Source organism: Chaetomium tenue (genome assembly GCF_020726465.1).
Source record: "Chaetomium tenue strain MPI-SDFR-AT-0079 chromosome Unknown F5144scaffold_4, whole genome shotgun sequence".
Lineage (NCBI taxonomy): Eukaryota > Fungi > Ascomycota > Sordariomycetes > Sordariales > Chaetomiaceae > Chaetomium > Chaetomium tenue.
The window spans coordinates 2,996,492-3,017,737 of record NW_027117332.1 but is presented as its reverse complement, the minus strand read 5'-3'; the positions used below and the strand labels follow the sequence as shown (position 1 = coordinate 3,017,737).

Genomic DNA, 21,246 nt, shown 5'->3' with positions numbered 1-21,246 from the left:
GGATCGATTTCCCCTCCCCCTCCAACCCTCCCTTATCGGCCACTAGTCAACATTACAAGCCGAATACTTTTGCGATGGCCTCCATGTTTGAGCAGCCGGGCAACGGCACCCTGTTCCTTGGTGGACAAAAGATCTCGGGTGCAGATATTCGGGACCAAAACGGTCGGTTGTTGCCCAGTCGAGAAGTTGGCGGCTCTAGGAGCTGATGCAGCTCCGAACTTGATGGACTCCTGCTAACCCAACACACAGTCATCGCTACCCAGATGATTGCAAATGTAGTCAAGAGCTCTTTCGGCCCTAGCGGCCTGGACAAGATGATGGTCGACGACATTGGCGTGCGTCCCGCCTTTTTCTCCTTACCCCGCCAAGTAGCGACCTAACAAGAAGAAACAGGATGTTACTGTCACAAACGACGGCGCCACCATCCTCAGCCTTCTCGACGTCGAACACCCCGCCGGGAAGATTCTAGTTGACCTTGCGCATCAACAGGATAAGGAGGTTGGCGATGGCACGACATCGGTGGTCCTGATCGCGGCCGAGCTGCTAAGGAGAGGAAACGAGCTGATGAAGAACCGGATACACCCGACCACCATCATCACGGGCTACCGCCTGGCCCTCCGGGAGGCGGTCAAGTACATGAACGAGCACGTCAGCATCAAGGTGGAAAACCTGGGTCGCGAGTCCCTGCTCAACATCGCAAAGACGTCCATGTCGAGCAAGATCATCGGCTCCGACTCGGATTTCTTTGCGAACATGGTTGTCGACGCCATGCAGGCCGTGAAGACAACAAACAACAAGAACGAATCCAAGTATCCCGTGAAGGCGGTCAACATTCTCAAGGCCCACGGCAAGGGCTCGCTCGAGTCGGTCCTCGTCAAGGGTTACGCGCTCAACTGCACCGTGGCCTCGCAGGCGATGACAACGCGGGTGCAGGATGCCAAGATTGCCTGCTTGGACATCAACTTTCAGAAGGAGCGGATGAAGCTGGGCGTCCAGATTACGATCGATGACCCGGATCAACTCGAGCAGATCCGGCAACGGGAAGCAGGCATGGTTATTGAGCGGATAGAAATGATTCTCAAGGCCGGGGCGAACGTTATCCTGACGACCAAGGGCATCGATGATCTCTGTCTGAAGTTGTTCGTCGAGAAGGGCGCGATGGCTGTGCGTCGGTGCAAGAAGGAGGACCTCCGCCGCATCGCCAAGGCTACCGGCGCCACCCTACTGAGCACGCTCTCCGACCTGAACGGCGACGAGAAGTTCGAGCCGTCATACCTTGGTTATGCTGAGGAAGTGGCACAGGAGCGTATCTCGGACGATGAGTGCATCATGATCAAGGGCACCAAGGCTCACTCCTCGGCTTCCATCATCCTTCGCGGCCCCAACGACTTCCAGCTCGACGAGATGGAGCGATCAGTGCACGACAGCTTGTGTGCCGTCAAGCGGACGCTCGAGAGCGGCAGCATCGTGCCGGGTGGTGGTGCGGTCGAGACGGCCCTACACATTTACCTGGAGGAATTTGCGGGCACAGTCGGCTCGCGGGAGCAGCTTGCCATCGGCGAGTTTGCGCAGTCATTACTCGTGATCCCCAAGACGCTGGCCGTCAACGCCGCCAAGGATGCCTCCGAGTTGGTTGCGCAGCTCCGGTCAAGGCATGCGCTCTCGCAGCGGATCCAGGAAGGGGAGGCGAACGAGGACGAGAAGACGGTGGCACGCAAGAAGGCGTACAAGAACTACGGTCTAGACCTGATGAAGGGCAAGGTGGTGGACGAGATCAAGGCCGGCGTGGTGGAGCCCAGCATCAGCAAGATCCGACAGCTGAAGAGCGCGGTGGAGGCGTGCATCAGCATCATGCGTATTGATACCCTGATCAAGCTGGACCCTGAGCCGCAGGCGGAGGATGACGGCCACGACCATTAAAACGGATATGCCATTATAATGAAAGGAATGAAGAGTTCGGATGACGGTCAAGAGATACCGGAATACCAAACTTTTGGAACAACCAACCATCACAGCCCCTGCTCCTCCTCGGCAGCGCGGACCCGGCCGCCCTTGTGGATCTAGGCGCCGTGTCCATCGCTGAACGTTTCCGCATGCTTGCATACGTGGAAGGTGACGGCGAATGTTTTGCTGATCTGTTTTCATCCCTGATGCATCCTGTGACCCAGTTCCGTGCGAGCAACAACGTGCGGCTCCGCCTACCGTCGGCTTAACCCGCTCTGCCGCTGTTCTCCGTCGTTCCGTGACTGGGAGCGGTGTCCGGCGCCGACCAAGCCAGAGCGGCAACGAAGCCTGTTCGCCGACCGTTCCGCCGGGAGCCGACGCAGACATCGCCCTGGTGACGTAAAATCGCGGTCTTTGGGCGGCCCCGCGCATCCTTATCCTTGCCGTTTCTCGGCGTTGCAGTGGGCATCTGACCTTCCTGTCCGGGGAGACTGGCCAATTACGCAAAGGGCGTGGTGGCCCCGTTGCTCCGCATCGTCGGCTTCCTCTTTGAGGAGACTGTTTGATGTCGTTTTGGTGGTTTATTGGCGTGTTGAAGCAAGCCCATGCCAGATTGTATTTGTATTTTGCCTGGTAGATAACAGTCTTCTGTCGGCCAAGAAGGAGAGTCCGAGCTAAACATGTACGGTGCTGCACAACCGTGCTATTTACGTCAAAGTCGGTGATGCGATATGCACCCCCCTTGCAGGTTCGGACAAGTAACGGAATCCACATCCCCCTCAGTTGGTGTGTGTTTTTAAAGTTTCCACTCGCCTTGTGGTTGCTCTTGCCCGGGGTTTAAGATCCGGATCTGAACCGGATCTCTCGTGCTTTGTTCCGCCCCAGATTCTCTTTCCTTTCTCCAGGCTTGAATCCGGATTATTCCCCCACGCGGCTTACACCTAACACCACCAACACCAATCGATTGATTACCAACACCACCTCCAAGTAACATCCAACTCGACAACCCACAACCCAAAAACAACCACCCATCAATCCCCACACCCAACCTTCACTACTTCACCACCACCACAAAAATGGGCTCCACAAACTCACCCCCAACCCAAACCAGCACCACCGACCTAACCACCCTCCCCCCCGCCACCTCCCCCTTCCTCACCCTCACGCACCCGACCCCCGCCGAGCGCGAGCGCACCGCGCGACACACCTACCCGACGTGGGGCTTCGCGCTTTCCGAGGCCGACTACCTAACACGGGAAGCCTACCTCACCACCGTGCCGCTGGCGCGCGACGGCGGCATCACCCACTGGATCCTGACGGATGGCCGGCTGCCGCCGGATGGGAGGCCGATCTTGTCGTCTTGTGAGAGTTTGCGGAAGAGGGCTGTTGTGACGGGCGTGAAGGGGTCAGTGGGAGGGGGGAAGTTGGTGGAGGGGGTGGCGCATGGGATTGGGAGTGTTTTTACGGAGCCGGCGTTTCGCGGGAAGGGGTATGCGAGTCGTATGATGAAGGAGGTGGGGGAGAAGTTGAGGGCGTGGCAGGCGGGCGCGGCGGTGGCGGCGCCCGGGGTGGCGGTTGCGGCTGCTGCTGGGGAGGAGGTGGCGGTGGAGAAGGAGCATTCGTTGTTTTCGGTGCTGTATAGTGATATTGGGAAGACGTTTTATGCGAAGAATGGGTGGGCGCCGTTCGAGAGCTCGCATGTTTCGTTTAGGCCGGTGGAGGGTGCCGCGGCCGGGGGGAAGGCCCAGGTCGCGAAGGCCCTAGGGTATCATGAGCTGGCGGAGCTGTGCGCGGTGGACGAGAAGTTGCTGAGGGCGGATCTGGCCCGCCGCGGGGACGGCAAGCCGCATGTGGCCATCTTGCCGGAGCTGGATGCCTTGCTGTGGCATCTCATGCGTGAGGATTACATGACCAAGTCGATCTTTGGGAAGACACCAACGGTCAGGGGCGCGGTGGCTGGCGAGCCCGGGAAAAGGATCTGGGCGGTGTGGATGAGGGGCTACTACGGGGGGCTGAAGAAGCTGGAGGGGAATGTTCTGCACGTTCTGCGGGTCGTGGTCGAGGATCCCAGCCAGCCCGATGAGGAGCTGGTGGCCGGATTCCGGTCGATTGTGCAGATTGCACAGCATGAGGCGGCCGAGTGGAAGACGCAGGATATCCAAATTTGGAACCCGGATCCGAAGCTCAAGGGCCTGGTCGAGAAGTGCGGGATTGAGTCCGAGTTTGTCAAACGAGACAAGGACAGCATCGCTAGTCTGAGGTGGTATGGCGAGGAGCCAACTACCGAGGTGGATTGGGTGGCTAACGAGAAGTACGCCTGGTGCTGAGTGCGGCGGGGGATGGAGGAGAAGGAGGAGATATTAGAATAACCAAGTATTGTTTGAGAGTGTATCAGGTTGCGAACAAATGGGCACCCAGCTGTATTCAATCCTGCAATTAAGTGTTGTCCCTAACAGTTACGAACCGCACCGCCCCTTCAAACTTTGGAGACTAACACGACAATGGTGCTTAGCAATGGCAATGACCAATGTGTCTAGCTTCGTTTTCTAGGCTAACGAGGCCGGCCCGTCGATGTCAGACAAGTTCGTCCCAACGAAGACATCGGATCCAAAACTTAAACATACTAGTTGCGGATGCGACTGCGCTCCTATGCGTTCCGCTACACTTAATCGCTATTAACCTAACCACTACACCGCGGACATCTCGCAGTCGAAGCCCCATCAGCTGCGCCTTTAAAAGCTGAAGTCATTTTCACTCCGGACAGATCCTCCCCCTCCCCAGCCACATTTGGCCTGACGATCTATTCCCTGCCATCCAGCGAGCCTCCTCTCTTGTATTATTTTGCCCAGGCATTTCTCACCCAAATAGCCACACAGAGAATGTCTCCTCGGCCGTGCAGGCACAGTGATCCGACGAGGCGGGTATTCTTCAGCCTCGGATGGGGTGTGGGGAATGAGGTCGAAATAACAGCCTCGGGGACCCTGCCGAATGCAAAGCAGCCCATGAAGCGTCCAAACAGCCAACTTGTAGTATTGTCCTTCGCTTACGGCTTTCAGGTCGTTGTCCGAGGGAACTGTTGGGTTGGAGGGGCAACGCAGGATGGTCCTATTGACGGGCATCCATGAATCATTATCCCAGGGTTCGTCAAACTCAAACACCATGGCGGCAATCAAGAGCGAGTCCGTCGGTTTATCCGAGGGAGTGAAAAAAAGGTAGTCCGGAAGGTCACGTTCAGTCTCGACGGCGAGCATGAGCTTGTGCCAAGGGACCAGGTCCTGTACTAGGGGCTTGAGCGTTCCAACCCCGGATCGGAATGCGATATAATGCGTCATATCGTTAAAAGTGCCTCCGCCTATACGACTTTCAGGAGTTGATTCAATTATCGGTAGGGACAAACCCTTATAGCTCATGTTCTTTGAAAAGCAGTATGCCGCAAATTCATCCCGAAAGGGCACGTTACCCTTCAGAAAAGCATCGTCCAAATACCGGTTGAATAGGCTAACATGCTCGGGCTGGATCGGAATGAGGTCGGCATGCCTGAGTAGAATAGATCCGTGGACAGGGAAGACGCTCAGTCTCGGGACGGCGACCTTGTCTTTGCAAGAGGGTGGCCCAAGCCAGTCTTCCCATTCCTAGTCGTCCCCGGGGACATACTTGAGCCACCGGGCATTCTCGTGCTTCCCATGGGGCATGCTGATCCAGGAGATACAGCGGTCCGGGCTGATGTACCAACGGAGGCCGAGCCGGTGGGCGGCTATACAGGGCTTCCAAACGCGCTCTTTCTAAGAAGGAACGAGGACGGGTGCCATGGCAGGTTGGCGACCAAATGCAAAATTGATGTACCGGTTCTTGTAATTTGTTAATTTTAAAGCTGGATAAACGTTATCAGCCGGTGAAAAGAGAGGCCGACAGCTATTGTCCGAGTGGCGAAGATGATAGACAACGGCGGCTGAGATGTCGCGGGGGTTGACGCTGTGGACGAAGCAGTGTTTTCCGCTAGGGTTGTGGGACACGGCGACCACAACCACAGGACCGCACCATGTCTTCAGCTGTAGTGGCCTGGCGAGGGCGGCGATAGAATGGTTCACCATGTAAAACGGTACTGGCGTGGACTCCGTGGAGACCTGCGGATAGGATAACAGCAGGAGGTCGTACTCGAAGGTCCAGTCTTGCAACTCGAGGGTATCCCTCAAAAAAACGCGGCGAGTGGGTTCGCTGTAGGGGTGCATCCCGAATACGTGGAAAGACTGGTCCTCGATGGTGAGCACGGCAGTTTCCAAGTCGTAATGGACCCAGATGAGTCGGCCGGTGCTCTCCCCGACCGGAAAGATACAGGCTTGGTGGTAGGCGGGTGTCCTCCCCCTGAATGGAGGGTTGGTGATACCACCGCAGATAGCTTCGTGCACACTCTGAGAACTTGGGACCAGTATCTCGGGCGGTTTTTCGGGGTCAAGACGGATCGACTGGCCGTGGAATTGCGCACATTGGGGGGAGCACCATAGAGCGGTTTGGCAGTGGCGGCAGCGCTCTACCAGTTCCCAAGTCTTATCAGACGGGTCCTGATGGTTGATGATGTTTTCGCAAGGCCCAGCACATAAGGCTTGTCTAGGCCCATGGAGGAGACGAGTGTTGTCAATTTGCGCCAAGCTGATGCATCTGAACATTGACGAAGGGAGCGAGGCCGAAGTTGTCGACGCGTTCGGCTGATTGTTCGCCATTTCACTGGACCTCGAGCCGAAGGCCTAAACTCAAAGGAAGGATGCTCGGAACACAGGATTCGTTAAAGCGATGGCGCTAAAGATGCCATAGGGGTGTTGGGTGTATTTATTGGAAGTGAAGTTGCTCATGACGGGGACGGATGGGACAAGGGAAAGCCTAAATGTGAGAGACTTGGATGGCAGGTGTGGTAATGGAGGAAACAACCAGGATGCAGATCCGCAGTGATTCCGCACAGTACACAGAGGACAACGGATCTCAGTCTCAATCTCTCAGGTCAAGAGCACTTGTGTTGTAACTTCCAATAGTGAGTTTTCAACCTGTCACGTCACGTCGGCCCTTGCTTCCATGACATTGGCCGGTAATCCTCTGAAACCGGCGAGTTTAATTGAATACCTACCTACCTACCTAGGCTTTCGCCGTCTCCTCTTAGGTTGCCTGGACCCTAAAGCTACTAGGTAAGGTAGGTTAGTTAGGACTTAAGAGGCTGTCGTATCCTATTAGTAGTTGAGAAATGAAACCGGTAACCAAATTTACACACATGGTGGGAATCAAGTAATCGACTTGTGATAATACCTGGTAGCTAACCAAGGTACGTAGGTACTTACCTAACTGTGCTCACGATAAAACTAAACCACGGGAAGCCACGCCATTTGGTTGAAAACAGGAGATGCCATGGATAGAGTTTATGGGAGACTCAAAACATCTGGATTCACTGTAATATCTCCGAATTGAAGCATTAGTTAGTACACTCCATCCACAGGTCGCTTGATTCACCTAAGCAGCATGTGCCAAGCTCAACAAGGATCTCGGCAACCAAGAACCCCGCAAGTTCGAGGTTCTTCGAATGCAGGACAATGCCGCGGCACTTGACCCTTGGACGACCTTGGCATTTTTCCCGAACGCCGCAATGCCGAACCACCTGACAAACCAACCAAATGACGCCGCCGGAACGTTTGAACAAGGACACACATTAAGCCTGGTCATCGAGATCCAAGCCCAAGTGATATCTTACGAAAATAATCAGTCCAGTTGCTGGTTATATGCCAATTCGCGATTTAATTCGAAACGCTCGGTCATTTCTTCCGCTCACCTGCTCCCCGAAACAAACTTCCCTGCCGTCGAAGACCGACGCACATCTCGTCCCCGTACCGTGCGATGCATCCTGCTCAATAACGCCAGATTCTGCCCTTTTGCATTCAGCGCTACCCCATACCGAGAAGGACCATGCCCTTACGCTTACGCCGCCTCCAACCGAGGACCTCCCTCAGCGTGGTGTCCCGGGCCCTTCGAACGACGCCGAGCTGTTCCCGCCAGCGCGCATTCCGTACAGCATGCGCTTCCTCGACGAGCGTGGGGCGGAGGACCCGTTCATTTTCCGGCCCCGAGCGCCGTATCCGCGCGGCATCGCACGTCGTGTTCCCTGCTGCGTTCGTCGCGGGACAGAGAAGACGAGCGTCAGTTGTGGCGGCAGAAGCGGTTGAGAATAGTGCGTACATACAATGGTGGGGTTGGGGCGGCTGAGGGCAAAGCTGACACGGTCACAGCGAATACCGAGGATATTGGCCCGATACAAGAGTACGACCGGCGGGTCGCGAATGGCCTCCTCCGAAACGACGAACATCAGAGAGGTGAGGGGTCCCGCCGGCTGAGTGGATGAGGCGACGACCAAAATTACTCACCCCACACCAGGGATAATACAGAGCCTCCAACACCTGCACGAAGAGTTACGCCACTATCATGCGCCACCCGTCGTGCAGCCGACGATCGAGTCCCTGAAACCTAGCAAATCCCTCTTCTCGTGGTTCGGCAACAAGACGCCCATCCAGCCCATCCCGAGCAACCTCCCGCGAGGGCTCTACCTCTACGGCGACGTGGGGTGCGGCAAGACGATGCTGATGGACCTCTTCTACGACACACTCCCAGCGAGCGTACGGTCCAAGACACGCATCCACTTCCACAACTTCATGCAGAGCGTGCACCAACGGCTGCACAAAATGAAACTCCAGCACGGCGGCGACATCGACTGCGTCCCATTCGTGGCAGCCGAGATCGCCGAGCACGGCAACGTGCTCTGCTTCGACGAATTCCAATGCACCGACGTCGCCGACGCCATGATCTTACGGCGGCTCCTCGAATCCCTCATGTCACACGGCGTCGTGCTCGTGACCACCTCCAACCGCCACCCCGACGAGCTGTACAAAAACGGCATCCAGCGCGACTCCTTCCTCCCCGCGATCCACCTGCTCAAAACCCGCCTGCACGTCATCAACCTCGACTCCACCACCGACTACCGCAAAATCCCCCGCCCGCCCTCCGGCGTCTACCACACGCCCCTCGACGCCCACGCCGCCTCCCACGCCGAGAAATGGTTCCGCTTCCTCGGCGACCCGGACACCCCCACCCCGCACCAAGAAGTCCAGCGCGTCTGGGGGCGCGAGATTGTCGTCCCCCGCGTCAGCGGCCGCTGCGCCTGGTTCACGTTCGACGAGCTGATCGGGCGCGCGGCGGGGGCGGCCGACTACCTGGAGCTGATGCGGTCGTACGACGCGTTTGTGGTGACTGAGGTGCCGGGGATGACGTTCCGGCAGCGCGACCTGGCGCGCCGGTTTATTACTTTTGTGGACGCCGTGTATGAGTCGCATGCCAAGTTGGTGCTGACGACGGCGGTGCCGCTGCAGGAGCTGTTTGTGTCGCGCGCGGAGATGCGTGAGTCGTTGGTGGCGAGGCGGCGGCTGGAGCAGGCTACAAAAGGTGGCGGGGTGGTGGGGAAGGATGGTGATGGTGGTGATGAGGAGGGTGTGGAGGCGGCGCTGGACGATGCCACGGATCAGATGATGGATGACTTGGAGCAGAGCGCCGGGCAGCTGGCCAAGTCGAACCTGTTCAGCGGGGACGAGGAGGCGTTTGCGTTTGCGCGGGCGTTGTCGCGGCTGAGTCATATGGGTAGTAAGGAGTGGGTGGAGCGGGGGATGGGCTTGGAGAGTCAGGGTGGCAAGCCGGAGCATGACAGTTGGACGAAGACAAGGAGTCGGCAGATGGAGGATAGCATGTGAGTGAGTGGGTGAGTGAGTGGGTGGGCGGAGATAGATGGTGGTAGGCGAGCATGATACCCATGGGTTTTGTGCGGATATACAGAGCAGGGACGGGGGGTGTATCGCATATAGAGGCAACGGGTAGGCATTTTGCAGCGTTTTTAGAATAGCAGACGTTTCAAGACAGATCTATGATGACAATGAGCAACACTCATACTTGTTAGCGCAAAGGGGTATTTATTCTCAGCGTGAACGCCTTTGAACGATTATTCAAGTCCGCGGAACATGACCATATCCAACGTGTCTATCTACCCGCATTCGCCTTCGCCTTTGCCAAGACCGTGAAACACCCTACAAGGAATCCGAGTGGTCCGGCTTCTCGAGAGCGGCAAAGTCGGTAAAGGCCAGCTCGTAACCGAAAGCCAAGGTCATGCGGGCGTGCTGGAGCATGTGGTCGAACGACAGGTACTTAATCAGGTCCTCGGTCGAGTGGATGTGGTTGTCCGAGTACTCGAAGGCCGATTCGATGACGAACGCCGAGGGGTATCCGGCCTTGGAGGCTGAGGCGTGGTCGGAGCAGGCGTACCCGCACTTGGTCTCGACGTAGGGGATGGAGCAGTACTATCAGGCAAAACATGTTAGTGGCGTGCTGGAGAGCATGGATAAGCACAACATACCTCGTCAATCACAACCTTGATGAACTGGGTCAGGTTGGGGTCCACAAAGTCCACGATAACGCCCACGCTCTCGGGCTTGCCGGCATCCAGGGTGCGGGTGATGAAGCCCGTCATGTCCTGCTGCAGCATGGCCTTGACATCGCGGCCCTCCTTCTCATACGACGAGAAGATGGCCTGGCTGCCCAACAAACCGCCCTCCTCGGCGCTGTACCAGTGGAACTCGAGCGTGTTCTCGTGGTTACCCTTGACGATGTCCTCGGACTGCAGGATGACGCGGAAGGCCTCCAGGATGGTCACGGTGCCGCTGCCGTCGTCGTCGGCGCCGGGGGCGGCGAGCACACTCGGCAGCCACAGGTTGATGGAGTCTTGGTGAGCGCCGATGACGACGGTCGAGTTGGTCTTACCCGGGATGGTGGCGATAATGCTGTTCTGGCCCCAGGAGTGCTTGAAGTGCTCGGCGCGCACGTGCTTATCGGCGCCGGCCTTCTCGATGGTGTCGCGGACCTGCGCGAGGAGCCACTCGCTCGATTGCCGGCCGTAGTCGGACTACCACGGTTCCATTGTCAGCATGGGCCATGGTCTTCAGAGCAGCCGGTACATACCTTGTAGTAGCGGGTGTGGAATGAGGTGAAGGTGGTCAGGTGGTCCTCCATCTCAGATTTGGACAACTCAGCCAGGAATGGCTTCAGCTCCTTCTGATACTTGGGCTTCGCGGGGAAGACACTCTTCTTTCTCGAGGCGGCCATGGCGCGAAGGGCGCCGAGATCAGGGTGGTCGGTGATATCGAAGAAGCGCTTACCGCTCTAGAACGGAGGTCATTAGTACCGGAGCTAGCGGGACGAGTCAAGATAGAACAAGCATAAACGTACCCGGCGCAGCTCCCACTTCTCATCTTCCGTAACCCATCTTGTATCTCCCGGTGACAGCTCGATGTGGTATTTCTCGCCGGTCTCGGTAGGCTGAGGAAGGCCGTCGGGGTAGAGGATTGAGCGGTCTGGTTCGCTGGACTCGACGAAGCGGCCGCTGACTGCCGGCAGTAGCAGCGCAAGGAGAGAGGCGTTTGTCACCTTCATTGTGGGCAGGGATGGATCGAGAATAAGATGGAAGAGATATTTATGGTGTTGAAATGCTGGGAGTTGGTTGGTTTGTTGTTGTTGAGATTTGAGGTTTGAGGAGGCTGTTGTTTCGGGACGGAGGAGAGGCAGACAGCGGAGTGAGGCGGACGCCGAGCTGCCGTCGCACGCGGCACAAGGGGAAGACCCCTGTTCCAGTACCCATCGGAAGCCGATCCTTGCAGATAAAGCGGATCTGGAGTGCCTGGGCCCTGGGGCAGGAACGGACCCACCTAACGGCCTAGGTACCAGACTCACGCAGACTCACCTCAGGAGTGTTCACAGGCGAACCTGATTAGCAAAATCGGTTTTCCTGAATATAAATATCCTGGAAAGTCTTAAGTCCCAAGTATCCACAGGATATTTAGAGATGATCGCAACCCATCGATACCCAGACTTCGAGTCAGATCCGATTTCAAAACGTGCACGTGACAATGACTGCGCTTGCGAGCCGCTGTCACCATATCTGACCAATCACCTCCACAGTAGGTTTAACAGATGATAACGCATTTACACAGTGAGCTTGACGTCATCCGCATCTGCCGCAACAACTTGGAAGTTCCGAGGCCAATAACAGAGAAGTGCTGGCTACTTCGTACATGGGGATTTCTAGATGATCATGTTCTAAATCTATCCAGTAGTGGATAATAGAGACGAATTAGTTTTGTATTTCCATTGTACCTTTCGTCTGTACATATAATCATTGCACAGTCCTCGAGTGAAAAATGACAAAACATCGCCAACCAAGCACCCACATCAGCGATCATACCATTCACCTGTGTACATCGGGTGAAAGTGTGTCCTCACTTCTCGCTCATGACCCCAACCTACGACCCAGTGACGCCTGGGACAAACTCTACGGTAACGCCGCGCGGAAAGGAGGGGGGGCTGCAGAACATGAACCGAATCAGCAGTCGAGCAATGGTCACGATGGTACTATCGAGACAGAGCTAGAACGAGCGGCAAGGTGCGGGAACTGGGGTCCGACTAAACCAAGTGACTTATTCCTCAAGGTTATTATGCCCCTGTGGTCCATCTGGTCTGGGTAATTGGGCTATCGACGGTTAACACTGACTGGCCTACAGATCTATCACGATGCGCTGTGCACCCTCGACCAGGACCCTCACCAAGCCGTGGTCAGTCCTTCGCTTATGGGGAGCCATGGGACGGTGCCCCTGACCATCATTTCTGTGTATGTAATTTGATCGCTTTTTGACTTTTTGTGTCATTAACATAAATAAAGACTACCCGATATTGCCCGCCACATGTCCAACCTCATCGTCCGCGCAAAGGAGGAGGTGTTCTTGGCGACCAACTACTGGCAGAACAGCGTAGCCTCCAAGTACATCACCGACGCCATCAGAGAGTTGGACCGCCGAGCTGGGGAAACGGGCACTAGGGTAGTCGTCAAAGTTATTTACGACCGCGGGAGCCCCAGACAGCTCTACCAGCCCCACTACATCGTTTCCGAGAAAGGATCGACTGGCAAGGACGTGAACCTACCGTCTGCCAACGAGATCCCGAATATTGACTTGGAGGTTATGAACTACCACACCCCGCTGATGGGTACCTTTCACGCAAAGTACATGGTGGTTGACCGGAAGATTGCTGTCTTGCAGAGTAACAACATCCAGGATAATGACAACCTGGAGATGATGGTCCACTTGGAGGGCCCCATTGTCGACTCTGTGTACGACATGGCTTTGATTTCGTGGCACAGGAGGTTGGATCCGCCATTGCCTAGTCAAACTGAAGGGCAAGACACGAGGTCGGATAAAACCGACGGCGGTACTACAGGTAATGCGAGTCCAGAAAGGGGTAAGGCGGGGCCCACCATGGACGACGAGGAGCCAGCATCGGTTGCTGAACTATGTGGAGGGGAGCAAAGAAATGGGGCAGTCACGGATCCTTCAACCCAGGATCTGGCACAAGACACAAAACCGCTCTTCCAACACACGGCAGATGACCCGCACTACGACGACGACATTGCGGGCGAAGTGGCCCGCGCCCAAGCATCACTCGCTCCCAAGCCCAGGGAGACACATCTGCAAGCCGTCACCCGGCTGCTCAACCACACCCTCAATGAAGGCCTACCAGGAGACCCCGGAGCACCGGAATGCCCGCCCGGAGATTTCATGACACCATACCTCCCCCACCAAACTCACACCCCTTACCCGATGGCCCTTGTCAACCGCCCCCCCTACGGCCCGCCAACCCACCGATCCGTGTCGAACCCCCAAAACGCCGCCTGGCTCTCTGCCCTGCGCAACGCCCAGAAGAGCGTTTACATCATCTCACCAACCCTCAACGCCTCCCCCGTCCTCCCAGCCATCATCGAAGCCTGCGAGCGCGGCGTCGACGTCCACTGCTACATCTGCCTCAGCTACAACGATGCCGTCCGTGTCCCCCCTTTCACACCCTCCCCTCAAAATGCCTTCCCCTTTTATACTAACCCCTCCAACAGGGCGAACTCCTCCCGCGCCAAGGCGGCCACAACGAAGGCGTCTCCGCGCACCTGCACCGCACCCTCACCCCCACGGGCCGCACGCACCTGCACTACCACTGGTACGTGGCCAAAGACCAGACCCGGCCCATCACGCAGGCCGCCCGCCAGCGCAGCAGCCACATCAAGCTGCTGATCGCGGACGGGGCGGTGGCGGTGCAGGGCAACGGCAACCAGGACACGCAGAGCTGGTTCCACAGCCAGGAGGCCAATCTGCTGGTGGATAGTGCGGAGTTGTGCGGGCTGTGGCTGGAGGGGTTGCGGCGGAATCAGAATACGGGGTTGTTTGGGAAGGTGGGGGGGGTGGATGGGGTGTGGAGGGATGGGAGGGGGGAGGAGGTGCAGGGGGCGATGGGGGTGGAGGCGGGGAGGGTGAGGGGGTGGGCGAGGGGGGTGAAGGGCGCGGTGGAGAGGGTGAGGGGGACGGGGGGGTTTTGATGGGGACGTTGTTGGTCTTGGGGTTGGATGTGGCACTTTTGCGGATAGTTTGGTCTCTTTTCTTTTGAGTTATTAGGTTAAAAGAACAGAGGAGAGAAAGCTTGGGTAGCCAGCTAATGTACTTTTTGCGGTGGTGTGACATCTACTGAGGTTGACATTCCACTCCCCAAATACGGATCCGTACTTCGTACAGGGCATTGCATTGTCGGTTCAGGGGCACTGTCTTGGAGTGACGGTTAAAACGACGGCATGGGAACAGATAAACGTCCGTTTACTTCGTAAGCCGGCTCAACTGACCTGCAATTCAAGATCACTTGATGAATAGCGGCACCCTGTTGTCACAGGTAGATTAGAGAGGCGTTAGTTACCTCGGCAACTCGCCCAAAAAGCATTCCCCACATTACCCCTATTCAGCCAAACAAAGAAACCACCCCGCGATTACCAGCCCCGACGAAAATGAGATCACCATTCCGCGAACAGCCAGCCTCAAACAAAGAAAGCCCCCATCGCAACAGCCACCAAACCCGCAACCGGCGCCACAACCCCGGCCGCCGCATTCCCCGTTTCCGTGCCCGTGGGCGCTTCCGTCGCACTCGTCACCGTCGCACTCGTCACCGTCGCACCCCCGCCGCCACCCGTGGTGGTAGTAGCAGCCGCAGTGGTCGCTTCATCAGCGGTGGTCTCACTTTCCGCCGTGCTCTCCGCTTGGGTCTCGGTCTGGGTCTCAGTCTCGGAGCCCTCGGCGGTCGACGAAGCTGCACTGCTCCCACCCCCACCACCACCACTAGTAGCAGTAGCAGTAGCACTACCACTCCCACCAGTAACACTACTACCACCACCACCACCACCCTGATTCCCATTAGGCGCAACAACCCCCCCAAACACGCCGCCAGGCGGCGACGTAGCGTTCCCCGCGGCGCGGGCTAGCGCGGCGTAGGCGGCCAGGGTCAGGCGGCCCACGCCGGCCGGGTTGATGACGGCCACCATGCCGTTCTTGCAGTGCTGGCCCGTGTTCTGCGAGCAGTAGACGGGCACCGGGTTGGTGTGGGTGACGGTGACGCGGAAGACTTCGGCCTGTTGGGGGTTAGTGGGTATGTTTGAGGGGGGTGTGGAGGGGGGGATGTTTTGCTTGTTGGGAGGGGGGGTACGTACATTGACGGTGTCCGGCTGGGTCGGGAAGAAGCCCGAGAAGAAGCCGTTCTCGCTGGCTGGGCGGCAGGCTTCGTTGAAGTGGCCGGCTACCACGCTGTGGTTGCGCGGCCAGAAGCGGAACTCCACCACGTCGCCCTCCTGCGCGTGGATCATGTTGGGCTCGAAGGTTAGGCCATTCTTGCCAACTGACATCGGGATGGTGGCGGCTGCGGCGAGGCCGGCGATGGTGAGAATTGCGGCTGTGGGATACATGTTCAGTTCTGCGAATTGGATATTCTGATGTTTGCAAAGGTTGGGTAATACGTTGCCAGGCTCAGGACGCAATATCAGTCTTGCTGAGCAGCTTTAAAGACTGTCGAGGGGGGCTGGACGGCCCCTTACGCGGCCGCTTTTCATGGCGCCGCCTTTGTTCTTCTCGAAACTCTACGCACTCAATTGCGTCACATCCGCAAACGTCATGGACTACAGTGGGAGGTGGCGGTATGACTTACGCGGTGATGGGATTAAGCTGTTTTGGGGACGCAAAACGATGAAACAAAGGGGAGCCAATTCGTGGGGTTCAAGCTTCGCTCATCTGGTGTATGCACGAGAAGCTGGAAACGCGCGAGTGAATGACATTGCTGGCCATGTTACAGCCACCACGCCATGTACTGCAGGGCTCTGTCACAAGCGCCTATCTCCAAACTAGCACGCAATGTTCATGGACAATTTAAGGGGCAAGTAAGTAAGGGTCGTCACTAGGGAATTCTACTGTCTAATCAACTCTACTGCTAACATACAGTGACTGGGGGAGGTGCGAGGCAAGCTTGGGGTGCTTATCGAGATCGCCGTTTCGCTCTGGTTTGGTCTAGGGTCGTCCTCGGCTTCCTCTTGTTTCGTCGCGTAGGACCATCGCCGCCGCCGCTGCCTGCGGTATTGTGGATAATAATTGTTATGCTGACTCCATGACTCTTGAGTTTCGTGCCCTTGCCAGCCCTGTGACCGCCACCACCAGTTTCATTGCGGCCACCAGCCTCCTCGTTGCCATCGGACTCCTCATCATCGTCAGCCTCGCTGCCCTCGTCAGTCTCGCTATCCTCGTCAGCCTCGCTGTCCTCGTCAACCTCATGGTCCTCGTCAATTTCGTTGTCCTCGTTAACTTCGTTGCCCTTGTCAACATCGCTGCCTTCGTCAGCCTCGTTGTCCTCGTCAACTTCGCTGTCCTCGTCAGCCTCGCTGCCGCCCCCAGTCTCCTCGCCGTTGCCGGCTCCCCCGTTTTGGTCGTCTCCGGGATCCTCACTCCCCCTCCCCACCACCGCGCGGTCCTGATCGGCTAGGGATTGTAGAGCGTCCTCGGCTTCCTCGCGACACTCGGCAGCAGTGAGCCGCTGCCTTGGGTCCATGCTCAGCATGTTTCGAATGAGCACACCGAGCGCATCTTTGGAGCCCCTGGACCATTTCCCAGCGACGTAGTTGGAGATTCGATACGGGTATTCGTGGGGGTACGGCATGTTTAGCATGCCCCCCTCCACCAACTCCAGCGCGATGGCGCCCAGGGCCCAGACGTCCGCAGGCTGTGTGCCCTGGCGCAGCTCCTGGCCCGAGTCCGGGACAATTTCCGGGGCGAGATAATGTGGCTGCCTCAACCACTCGTTGTCCCTTGGGGTGCCGATGTTGTCGATGGTGACTGATAGGGGTCGGCGGGTCTGAACAAGGATGTTTGACGGCTTGAGGTTTCCATGGATCATGCCCTCGCTGTGCAGGCACTCAAGCTCCAGAGACACTTGCTTAATAAGCTCGATAATCTCCCTAGGCTCCTTTTTGGCCGAGGTTGCGATGTTTTCGACTTCACAAAGTTTGGCGACAACTATATCGGTTTTGGATTCTTTCCCGGGTTCAGACATATAGCTGCCTGTGGCATCGTCGGTAATGGCACTACCAGTTTCGGAACTCTCGTCGACGTCCTTGCCGTTGCCGATTTCCCCGCCTCGACCGATTCCCTCGTCCTCGATATCCTGTGCGCCCAGCAAAAAGCCCTGGATTCTCGCGATGTACGACTCAGCCAACATGTTACACCCATTTACGACGATGCGGAACCACAAGTCTCCGCCTAAGAAGAGACCGATGTCTACTTTGTCATAGGGGAGGCCATGTGAGTTGATGATCCAGCTAGAACGCTGGGATGTAACTGGCTGCTTTGAGAGACCATTGTAGGTCACGTATGTCTTCTTGCACTTTGATAGCCTTCGGAAGACGAGCGAATACTCGTCGGCGCCCGGAAACACTTTCTCAAATGTCAGGGCGCAGTGCTTCCCCGAGATGCCCTTGACTTTGGGGAGGACGATGTCGCATGTCTGTTCAGTCCCGAAGACGAAGCCACGGCCTCCGCCCCGGCGCGGGCCACGACTGAATCTTAGCTCGAGCTTGTCACGGTCTTTGGCCAGAGTCCCTGCTTTGGGCGCTGGGGCTCGCGGACGGTTGGTGTCCGCCCGGATGGCGCTGAGTGCTTTCTCAAAACCTGTACCATGGCTGGGCAATAGGACCGCGATGAGGTCGTCGTCTTGCTCCTCATGTTGTGTTTCTGCCATTCTCGATCTGTGTCTTGTGTCCGATAGGAGTCTGGTGATTCGTATGAAGGGCCTGCAGTTTGGAAGCGTTGGCGGGAGACCAGTTGAGTAAGCAGGGCGTGGATAATGGGTGATATGGCCTAGCAGAGAGACTTCGTTTCCTCTTATATACATCGTTGAAGAACCGGGAGCTAGCTGTGAACAATAGGCTGTTGACTGTCAAAAAGACCCAGGAAGGTGTATTACCAAACAGCCGTGTAATTCATTGGCCAGCCATTCAAATTCCGTCTCTGCAAGCCACCTTGTTCACCCAACACAACACACATTCCCAGACTAATTACCACGACTTTTGGTTTCTTTCTTGTCCAATTGTTCCATTTCCTGCCCAATTGTTCCATTTCTTGCCCAATTGTTCCAAGTTCCACAGAAAATCTCAATCTAACAGTGCCACTTCCTTTTTTCTTTTCTTTTTTCTTTTTGGATTCACGGGGCCTTTGTATTCCATGTGTTTATTTACCATACCCGCTTTAAGACCTCGCTCCTCACCACCACCCCTGCCACACTAAGAAACTCGTCAACCACCAAGCATCAATCATTGAGCAACATGGCCACTACCGACCGCTCACCTCCCGGCTCGTATGAGCTAGCACCTCAGGGCCCCGGCTCTCCGAAGCGCGCTTCTCCTAAGCGTGGTTCTCCCGACGCCAGTCCTTCCGAGACTGATGCGGTTGAGTATTCAGCCACCGATGTGCTTGGTATGAGCGATGAGGAACTGAGTCGATATATGGCTGGGCCTAAGAAGACTGCGATTCTTGAGGTCTTCTTTGTCGAGCTGTCGGTCGAGGAGCGAGAACAACTCGCCAACAAGCTGAGGTATGTACTTTTCTGCCCCAGGTCACCCCAAAAAGCATGTTGGCGCCTCTCCCTAACTGTTAAATAGTCGAGTGCTTTCGGGAACACAGCCCCTTCGAACGAACCTAGACCAAGTCTCCACTCGTTTGGAGGCATGGGCAAAGGCGAACACGTCCCCGAGATTTCCGTCACCGACATTACCGTCATCGCCAGGCTCGCCAGGGGATAGCGACAAAACTGAAAGCCCACTGCCATCGCCGACTATTGACGAATGTCGGGCACAAGAAAAGCACTTTTATGACAAATTGATTCAGGATGGTGGCCGCCCTGGGTATTCTGTGGAGCTTCTTGACAGCGTCACCGAGAACTCCAGAAAGCACAGTGACATCTTGTCGATGTTGAGTCTTGAAGCAGACAACTGGGCGTTCTTTGCAGCCCAGTTTCGCAGATGGGAGGAATTCCGCATGTGGCAAAGAGATAACAGAGGCATCGATGAGGAGGGTGCCGAGCTCGCTGCTTACATCGCGGAATCGCATCAATGGCACAGCTTTTGGCATCTTACGTACTTGTTGAATGACCTGGTCGCCCTCGGCCGGAAACGAGAATTTTGGTTGCGAAATCGCAAGTGGCGACGAGAGAGGGAAAAAGAGGTTCACGGTACCAGTGGGTTCACCGGCTACGTTGAGGCCGTGAGACGCCGGCTCTCCAGACATGGGTTCACTAAAATATTTCACCTCAAAGAAAACCCAAGAGCGCAGGACCAGCGGTCTACATGGATTGAGTATCTCAACTATGAGTACTGGCGGAATGATGGTTTTCGCGCTCGACTCGGGATTGCCCAGCAGCGGCAGGACGAGGCTTGGAAGAGCCTCGAGGATTTGACCGAACTCGAGCCTCACGAGACAAAGGAGTTCGTGCTTGACGCGAGATACACGCCTCACTTTTACCCGGCTCACACGGAAGCCAGCAAGGCCTTGAAAGAAGCCAAGATCAACCTCCAATCAGCCATGGAACAACCCAAGGATGACGACAACTCCAAGCTCGCGAGCTCTACGAGTAATGAGCTAGCGCAAAGGCTACAGATGGCCGAGTCTCAATATGCCATAGCAAAACAGGAATCCGATCGCCTCATGACAATCAGCAATCTCCGCTCGACATTCGCAAATAGGACATCGGACCTGGGCCGCGTTCAGCAAGAGTTGGATAATCACGACTTGCTTTTGCGCTGGGCTTTGGAACAGGTGCCACTGGTTGAAGCCGAGCAGAATGAGGCCGACAGAGCTAAGGCGAGCCTGACAGATGTGCAGGGTCGGAAGAGAGCGCTAAACAGTGACGAGAGCACGGGAGCGCCGGAGCCCAAAAGGGCGAGGGTACACGAATCTCAGGCGCCAGTCCGAGCCGACGCTTCCCTCGATACCATGAAGCAGCCGAAACGGAGACACGAGGACGAAGTGGCCGAACAAGAGCGGCCATCGAAACAACAAAAACACAACAGCCCCCACCGATCGCCATGTAAGCAACCGAGCCCGCCGAGCGCGTCACCAATCTTAGGAGAGCTGGACGCAAATATTATCGCCGGCGACTACCGCACGGCTGCTGGCCATGAAGTACGCATTAGCGGCGCCGATAACACAGCTACGGAATCCAAGCCCGAGAGCTCTCAAGAAGACACCGCCCAAATCTCCCCCAAACCAGCGGACGAGAGCCCTCCGGAAGGCAAGGACGAGAACTCGTCAGACCCCTATCCCACAGCCGCGTCACCGCAGCTACCGCGGCCCCGACGTAGGGATGAAAGCACGGCGAAGAAGGGACCGACGCGCAGCAGTCCCCGGCGTGCGGTCCGCAAGGTGGCGTTACCGCATGAACAGCTCCATATCCATGTCGGAGGCAACAATAACGACAAGAAGGAACCCGCCACGCCAACCCGCCGTAGTCCTAGGATCGCAGGTATTGCTACCGGCGCTGTTGTTGGTGTTGCTGGTGGCCGCAATAAAAGGGGTGGGGCGGCGAGGGGGAGGGGCCGGGGAGGAAGGAAGGGTTGATGTGTTGGGTATTGTTTGTTCGTTGCTCACTTGAGACTTGAGTGGGCGTTTTGTTTGTTGGTGTGTTTGCGTTTGCGTTTGCGTTGGTTCGGACGGGATGAAGGGGTCGGGCCCGTTGCGATGAAGTGTGTGATGTGGTGAGAGTTGGGGTGGGGATGGTTGGTTTTGGTGGTGAGGATCGAGTTTGTCTGCTAGTTGCGGTTGCAGTTGTGGAGGATGAGAACGAAGG

At 56.7% G+C, this 21,246-nt stretch overlaps 9 protein-coding genes across 9 annotated transcripts; 5 read left to right on the top strand and 4 right to left on the bottom strand.

Moving 5' to 3' along the window:
- Nucleotides 1–74: 74 nt before the first annotated feature.
- Nucleotides 75–1,920, top strand: F5144DRAFT_603009 (chaperonin Cpn60/TCP-1 family; the record flags this gene model as incomplete). Its single annotated transcript, XM_066791254.1, has 3 exons — nucleotides 75–162; nucleotides 250–335; nucleotides 394–1,920. 3 exons carry the CDS (start codon nucleotides 75–77, stop codon nucleotides 1,918–1,920), a joined length of 1,701 nt encoding a protein of 566 aa, XP_066643404.1.
- A 1,315-nt stretch (nucleotides 1,921–3,235) lies between these two features.
- F5144DRAFT_573453 (uncharacterized protein) lies at nucleotides 3,236–4,438 on the top strand. Its single transcript, XM_066788969.1, has one exon. The coding sequence runs from the start codon at nucleotides 3,447–3,449 to the stop codon at nucleotides 4,269–4,271; it is 825 nt and encodes a 274-aa protein (XP_066643403.1). The 5' UTR covers nucleotides 3,236–3,446; the 3' UTR covers nucleotides 4,272–4,438.
- Nucleotides 4,439–5,373: 935 nt separating this feature from the next.
- F5144DRAFT_533624 (uncharacterized protein) lies at nucleotides 5,374–6,662 on the bottom strand (the record flags this gene model as incomplete). The annotated part of the gene is made up of 1 exon (XM_066786991.1): nucleotides 5,374–6,662. One exon carries the CDS (start codon nucleotides 6,660–6,662, stop codon nucleotides 5,727–5,729), a length of 936 nt encoding a protein of 311 aa, XP_066643402.1. The 3' UTR covers nucleotides 5,374–5,726.
- An 857-nt stretch (nucleotides 6,663–7,519) lies between these two features.
- Nucleotides 7,520–9,906, top strand: F5144DRAFT_573448 (AFG1-like ATPase-domain-containing protein). The gene is made up of 3 exons (XM_066788968.1): nucleotides 7,520–8,149; nucleotides 8,208–8,291; nucleotides 8,353–9,906. The coding sequence occupies exons 1-3, from the start codon at nucleotides 7,888–7,890 to the stop codon at nucleotides 9,714–9,716; spliced, it is 1,710 nt and encodes a 569-aa protein (XP_066643401.1). The 5' UTR covers nucleotides 7,520–7,887; the 3' UTR covers nucleotides 9,717–9,906.
- Nucleotides 9,907–11,857, bottom strand: F5144DRAFT_533620 (uncharacterized protein). Its single transcript, XM_066786990.1, has 4 exons — nucleotides 11,242–11,857; nucleotides 10,975–11,175; nucleotides 10,373–10,918; nucleotides 9,907–10,316 (listed from the first exon to the last, which is right to left on the bottom strand). Exons 1-4 carry the CDS (start codon nucleotides 11,443–11,445, stop codon nucleotides 10,047–10,049), a joined length of 1,221 nt encoding a protein of 406 aa, XP_066643400.1. The 5' UTR covers nucleotides 11,446–11,857; the 3' UTR covers nucleotides 9,907–10,046.
- Nucleotides 11,858–12,035: 178 nt separating this feature from the next.
- Nucleotides 12,036–14,683, top strand: F5144DRAFT_612750 (uncharacterized protein). The gene is made up of 5 exons (XM_066791729.1): nucleotides 12,036–12,497; nucleotides 12,570–12,676; nucleotides 12,728–13,880; nucleotides 13,949–14,281; nucleotides 14,515–14,683. Exons 1-5 carry the CDS (start codon nucleotides 12,210–12,212, stop codon nucleotides 14,572–14,574), a joined length of 1,941 nt encoding a protein of 646 aa, XP_066643399.1. The 5' UTR covers nucleotides 12,036–12,209; the 3' UTR covers nucleotides 14,575–14,683.
- Nucleotides 14,684–15,310: 627 nt separating this feature from the next.
- Nucleotides 15,311–15,790, bottom strand: F5144DRAFT_460521 (Cupredoxin; the record flags this gene model as incomplete). The annotated part of the gene is made up of 2 exons (XM_066784978.1): nucleotides 15,311–15,499; nucleotides 15,578–15,790. Coding segments are annotated over 2 exons (402 nt in total), but the record flags the coding sequence as incomplete, so codon positions are not given.
- Nucleotides 15,791–16,076: 286 nt separating this feature from the next.
- F5144DRAFT_649965 (uncharacterized protein) lies at nucleotides 16,077–18,144 on the bottom strand (the record flags this gene model as incomplete). Its single annotated transcript, XM_066792985.1, has 1 exon — nucleotides 16,077–18,144. One exon carries the CDS (start codon nucleotides 18,142–18,144, stop codon nucleotides 16,393–16,395), a length of 1,752 nt encoding a protein of 583 aa, XP_066643397.1. The 3' UTR covers nucleotides 16,077–16,392.
- Nucleotides 18,145–19,897: 1,753 nt separating this feature from the next.
- Nucleotides 19,898–21,182, top strand: F5144DRAFT_649958 (uncharacterized protein). Its single transcript, XM_066792984.1, has 2 exons — nucleotides 19,898–20,345; nucleotides 20,493–21,182. Exons 1-2 carry the CDS (start codon nucleotides 19,983–19,985, stop codon nucleotides 21,015–21,017), a joined length of 888 nt encoding a protein of 295 aa, XP_066643396.1. The 5' UTR covers nucleotides 19,898–19,982; the 3' UTR covers nucleotides 21,018–21,182.
- Nucleotides 21,183–21,246: the final 64 nt, after the last annotated feature.

What these genes read in the sequence shown, in the direction of transcription:
- F5144DRAFT_533620 (XM_066786990.1), bottom strand. Translation starts at nt 11,445, where the DNA reads ATGAAGGTGACAAACGCCTCTCTCCTTGCGCTGCTACTGCCGGCAGTC. An exon ending in AGAAGTGGGAGCTGCGCCGG is followed by an intron (nt 11,176 to 11,241) that starts GTACGTTTATGC and finishes CCTCCGTTCTAG; the next exon opens with AGCGGTAAGCGCTTCTTCGA. An exon ending in TCCACACCCGCTACTACAAG is followed by an intron (nt 10,919 to 10,974) that starts GTATGTACCGGC and finishes GAACCGTGGTAG; the next exon opens with TCCGACTACGGCCGGCAATC.
- F5144DRAFT_649958 (XM_066792984.1), top strand. Translation starts at nt 19,983, where the DNA reads ATGGAACAACCCAAGGATGACGACAACTCCAAGCTCGCGAGCTCTACG. An exon ending in CGGAGCCCAAAAGGGCGAGG is followed by an intron (nt 20,346 to 20,492) that starts GTACACGAATCT and finishes TCGCCATGTAAG; the next exon opens with CAACCGAGCCCGCCGAGCGC.
- F5144DRAFT_573448 (XM_066788968.1), top strand. Translation starts at nt 7,888, where the DNA reads ATGCCCTTACGCTTACGCCGCCTCCAACCGAGGACCTCCCTCAGCGTG. An exon ending in GGCAGAAGCGGTTGAGAATA is followed by an intron (nt 8,150 to 8,207) that starts GTGCGTACATAC and finishes ACACGGTCACAG; the next exon opens with CGAATACCGAGGATATTGGC. An exon ending in AAACGACGAACATCAGAGAG is followed by an intron (nt 8,292 to 8,352) that starts GTGAGGGGTCCC and finishes ACCCCACACCAG; the next exon opens with GGATAATACAGAGCCTCCAA.
- F5144DRAFT_573453 (XM_066788969.1), top strand. Translation starts at nt 3,447, where the DNA reads ATGATGAAGGAGGTGGGGGAGAAGTTGAGGGCGTGGCAGGCGGGCGCG.
- F5144DRAFT_612750 (XM_066791729.1), top strand. Translation starts at nt 12,210, where the DNA reads ATGACAAAACATCGCCAACCAAGCACCCACATCAGCGATCATACCATT. An exon ending in CCCCTGACCATCATTTCTGT is followed by an intron (nt 12,677 to 12,727) that starts GTATGTAATTTG and finishes ACATAAATAAAG; the next exon opens with ACTACCCGATATTGCCCGCC. An exon ending in ATACGGGGTTGTTTGGGAAG is followed by an intron (nt 14,282 to 14,514) that starts GTGGGGGGGGTG and finishes TTAAAAGAACAG; the next exon opens with AGGAGAGAAAGCTTGGGTAG.